At 49.5% G+C, this 4907-nt stretch overlaps 1 protein-coding gene across 1 annotated transcript in view; it reads right to left on the bottom strand.

Moving 5' to 3' along the window:
• Positions 1–2271: 2271 nt before the first annotated feature.
• The window catches only part of atp6v1b2 (ATPase H+ transporting V1 subunit B2), an 8305-nt gene continuing 5669 nt past the window's right edge, over positions 2272–4907 (bottom strand). The window contains exons 12-14 of the mRNA XM_020585501.1: positions 4002–4106; positions 3787–3916; positions 2272–3327 (exon numbers count right to left, since the gene is read on the bottom strand). Of these exons, the coding sequence (XP_020441157.1) occupies positions 3191–3327; positions 3787–3916; positions 4002–4106 (372 nt within the window). The 3' untranslated portion in view covers positions 2272–3190. The remainder of the gene's footprint in view (positions 3328–3786; positions 3917–4001; positions 4107–4907) is intronic.

Genomic DNA, 4907 nt, shown 5'->3' with positions numbered 1-4907 from the left:
AATCAAAGCGACAGGCTGTACAAGATGACGACTCACTAGAAATGATTTCCTCACTCGTTACGTGTTACTTTGACAAACAGTCTCACATAGTGACGTCCATAGTTGATGGACTTAGGTTCACAGGACCACGGGGGGAGCTGCACTGTGGGAGACCTGAGCCCAGATGTGCAATTTTTAGTTTTTGCCTATATTTGTTTACATAAACTTGCTTTTGTCATTCTGTCTCTGTCAACCTTCACTAACAAAAGGAGGGAACCTCCATCTAAGGTCACAGCGGCTTCACTTTGCTCCATTCTCCAATGAGGATCGGTTGTTGACAACTAATCCTCAGGTGCATTCATAACGTGGACGTCGTCTGGCCTCTGTCAGTGTCTGTCAAGTGTCAACCTGCTCAGTCCGAGGCCCAGAGCACATAAACTTGCTTTTGTCATTCTGTCTGTCAACCTTCACTAATAAAAGGAGGGAACCTCTGATCTAAGATCACAGCGGCTTCACTTTGCTCCATTCTCCAATGAGGATCGCTTGTTTACAACTAATCCTCAGGTGCATTCATGACGTGGACGTGGTCTGGCCTCCGTCAGTGTCTGTAAAGTGTCAACCTGCTCAGTCCGAGGCCCAGAGCTCCGTGTGTGGACCCTGACGTCTGTGATTTGTGCCACTGTTTGGATTTAGTGACAAAACACTGCTCTGTATCAGCCACTTAACCGACGAAGACTCTGGTCTTTGAGTTGAACTTTCCTGCATGACCTGGTGGCATTTAGGAGACTCAGGGACCGTATTAGTGGACCACAGAGGGATGGTAGGTGTCTGCTCACCAGGACCGAAGACGTCCACAGGCCAACAGCGCCTCTCTGTGGTCACCGTCCGCTCCCACTGGCAGCCAAGGCGGACTCTCCTCTGGAAGTCAAGAAAATCACTGACACGATCTCAGAGAATTAACCTCTGGTTTAATAACCCACCTCCAGGTTTGAACAGCCTGCGAATTCACTTTAGTTCAGACACTAAAACCCTCGGCACCCCGAGTCCCAGTCCAGTCCGCTGACTGGGGGCCACATCAGTTTCTCTGACTAGACCCGCGCTGGTTCCCGTTTCTCCACCGGGAGCATTACCTGCTTCTCTCACTTTATTGCCAGTGAAAAGTCTCTGGTCGCACCAAGTAAGCCACCAGGATACGCCTCCGGGAATGTGCAGGGTCTTTTCCTGACATTTCATGGACATGATCATTTCATGGAGGAGCCACGTGTCACATTAATCAGTGATGTACGTACCAGTTACCTGCAGCTGAATCCTGAGATACATTCGGTTTATGTTCCAACACGGCTTCTACACGCTCTGGTCTCATTACGCGGCACAGCCTAAGGACCAAACCGGAGCGCAGACACACGGCGGGCCTTCATCCAGGAACCAGGACTAGTTAACAGTCTGTCTTAAAGCAGCGTTGTTTACATGGTTTCTACAAAAGCATCACTTTAGTGGGTCAGTTTGAAGCCAAAGCCTCCGCTCTCCGCCGGGTAACACGGCTGATACACACCGGAGTAAAGCCCCAGAAAAGACAGACCAAACAGGGACTCACGGTCTGTGAGGTCAACGGGTCACTGCGCCTCTCCCCCCGCTGCTACCTGAGCACGTGCCGTTAACAGGTGCCAGACCTCGCGCTAGTTTTGTTGAATTAACTTTGTGTGGTTTGCTACAAGGCCACCGTTTGATACCTTCACTCACAGGAAGTGGACTCCAGCTGCCTTCTCCCGGGTCACGCCGCAGGTCTCGGGGAGGGGCTCGCGTCACGAGCTGTGCACGTGGGAGCGACCTGAAGTCACTGCCCATTGGAACTGTGCATTATGACGTAAAGGCCCCAAATGTAACCCCACAGCAGGATTTTGGAAGCGGACAGGAGTAAATCCAAAACCCGCAGCAGAAAAACGAACAAGCGTTAAAGTGCTGCTGCTGCTGGAAGGTAGAAACCGGAGTGGACGAAGGAGATCAGGACTGATGTGGACCCCGGTCCCGCTGTAGAAAGCAGCCTCTCACTGCAGAACGTTTACATGCACAGTTTGGTGACTTTTGGTGGACTTGGCTCGTCCTCTCTCCGCGCACTGCGTTAAACTCCATAAACTGGCACTAACTGGATCATCCAAGCTGTCACAATGGATCCGAGGCAACACGAATGTCTGAACCACATTTCATCACAACCAGTTGTTGAGGCGTCACTGGTGTAATTGGGAGCAGATACACACGTGTTTATACTGGAGCTGCTGATAGAAACACAACAACTGAGCAGCAACAGCAGCTTTTATTTCATAGGACAGTGGAGGCACATCCATGCAGGAGCATGCAGCTGATTAATACGCACACACTGCTCACACAGGAAGGCATTGACACATCAGCAGCCATGTGTTCACAGACTAGAGATAAGAGGAGTAGTCAACCACCAGGGATCACCTAAAGAAACCACAACAACATGGAGCAGGAAAGGATCCGTGAATGAAACACATCCCATAACTTCACCTCCTGCCTCTTCCATGACAGACGTGGCTTTGTTCAGGAGGTTCTCACAGCTGAAACCTTCCACACCAGGACCTGTACCTGCTGGCAGCACATGACAGTCTGTCTGGGTTTAGACAGATACGTGCTGGCGAAGCTCCACTTTAGCCTTTAACTGTCACTTGTGAGCAGAGAATAAAGAGCAGGATGTTCAGTGTGTGTGTAGTGTTGTCCACGGGCCGAGGAGCTTTATGAGGCTGTGTGTTGTATATCTACAGGAAGAACATCAGCCGAATCAGTGACAATGAAGGTCACTGCTTGAGTAAAGATACTGAAATGAAGGACATATGTGAGGATTAGGGCCTAAGACCAACTGAGCCCCTGATTACATGTCTTCTGTACTTTTGGTCTTTGTGTGGTATTGTGTGTTAATTATTGGCAGGACACAACAATGAGAACGTGCTCCTCACAGACGTTAAACACAGCCCTAGACAGGCGTCCCTCGCCTTCACACGGTCACCAGACATCTGTGTTTGTCTGCAGCTGCTTAGTGTTTAAGCAGGATAGGTGTGTAGTCAAGGCCACATGAAAGTCACGAGTGTCATTACGGTTACAACATCGCATCAAATATGACGGCACGGCACTGTATGGACACATGTAGGTTCACTGAGACAGAAGCAGCAGGACAAGCAGAGACGGACGAGTCGGCCTAATGCTTGGCTTCTCGGGGGTAAAACTCAGCTAAGGTGCTCTGAGGGATCCTCTTCAGCATCTCCTTGGGGAAGATCCTCATGAGCTGCCAGCCGATGTCCAGAGTCTCAAACACACTCCTGTTCTCATAGGCACCTGCACACAGACACACATCGGTCTCACTAACGGCTTTCAATGTGTCGTTAAGGCTTCAGAAGTTAAACTCAACGCTGGTTTCTGCAGCTACACTTTGGCCATGGAAGTTGTTTGACTCCCAGAACAAACACTTCATATACATTTACCATCTCTCTGTCATCCTGATGGTCCTGACTGTAAATCTAAAGCTGTACACGTGACTGTGGGCGCCGCACACAGCTGCCTCGGCTCTGTACTGGAAACAGATTCCTTGTGTGTGACATACTTGGCCAAATAAAGTGATTATCATGTCCCATCCAGGAAGAGAGACCTCTCCCACCTGCTCATACTTGTTTTCACTGTTAAAGATCTTTGCAGCCTTTATAAATGACTTCACAATCAGAATGACTCATTTTCTGCCAGTGGTTTCAGCTCTACCAGCAGCTCTAACTGGGAGGGGTGTGCAGCGCCCCACTGTACCTTGGGAGATGAAGTTTTTCTCAAACTTGGTCAGGAACTCCAGATAGAGCAGGTCATCTGCTGACAGAGCCTCCTCTCCCACCACCGCCTTCATGGCCTGGACGTCCTTCCCTATGGCATAGCACGCATACTACACACACACACATGCGCTTTCAGAATGGGATGGAGAAGACCAGTATGTGCTGTATGAAGCAGAAGTGTGTGTGTGCACATACGAGCTGGTTGGAAACGTCAGCGTGGTCTCTGCGTGTCATCCCCTCCCCGATGGCAGATTTCATCAGACGAGAGAGAGACGGCAGCACGTTGATGGGAGGGTAGATCTGAGCGCGGCAGGACAGAGGAGCAGACTTGGAATCAGAACAAGTGATATTCACACTCCTACATCAGCTGGTGAGATACACAGAGCTGCTCACACCTCTGGTCCTGGCTCCAGAGGAAGTGAACTGCACTGAACCCATTAAGCCGTTATCATCATAAGCCGTCACACCTGGTCAACTACACCATTTCTTGCTGAACCAACTAATCTTGTCTTTATAAAATTAGGCACTGAGGGCCAGATTTATGGCAGCTTAGCATAAAGACTGGGCACAGGGACAACCAGTTCGAGTCCCCCTAACTTCACCGCTGAAGCTCAGGGACTGACACATTATCTGACTGGTCTAACTTGTACTAAAGTGTAAGAATGAGTTACGTTCCCCCGTTTATACTGAAATCAGTTATGTTGAACACAGCATCTATGGCCCATCTCTGCGTCTCTTCCCGAGGTTTCTGCCATTTCTTTCACATTTAGGTTTTTGTAGAGACTTTCCTGATCCGATTCGAGGATCTACCGACAGAGGCTGTCGTAAGCTGCACAGAATGTAAAGCCCCTTAAGGCAAACTTGTGATTTCTGATCTCAGGAAACAGAAATAAAATGACTTGTCTGCCTTTATGCTAAGCTAATCTAAGGCTGTGTGTATGCAGTGTTGGCAGAATGGGAAGAACAGCAAACACATTCCATTGTCTGACTTGGGAGCGTTGACCCGTTGTTCTACAGTGGCTGGCTCTAGTGCTAACCTGAGGTCAGAGGAGACAAGCAGCCGGGATCAGCCTCTGTTGTTGTTCTACATGTCTGTAGCGG

Source organism: Monopterus albus, unplaced genomic scaffold (genome assembly GCF_001952655.1).
Source record: "Monopterus albus unplaced genomic scaffold, M_albus_1.0 scaffold368.1, whole genome shotgun sequence".
NCBI lineage: Eukaryota > Metazoa > Chordata > Actinopteri > Synbranchiformes > Synbranchidae > Monopterus > Monopterus albus.
This window is presented reverse-complemented; position numbering and strand designations above follow the sequence as displayed.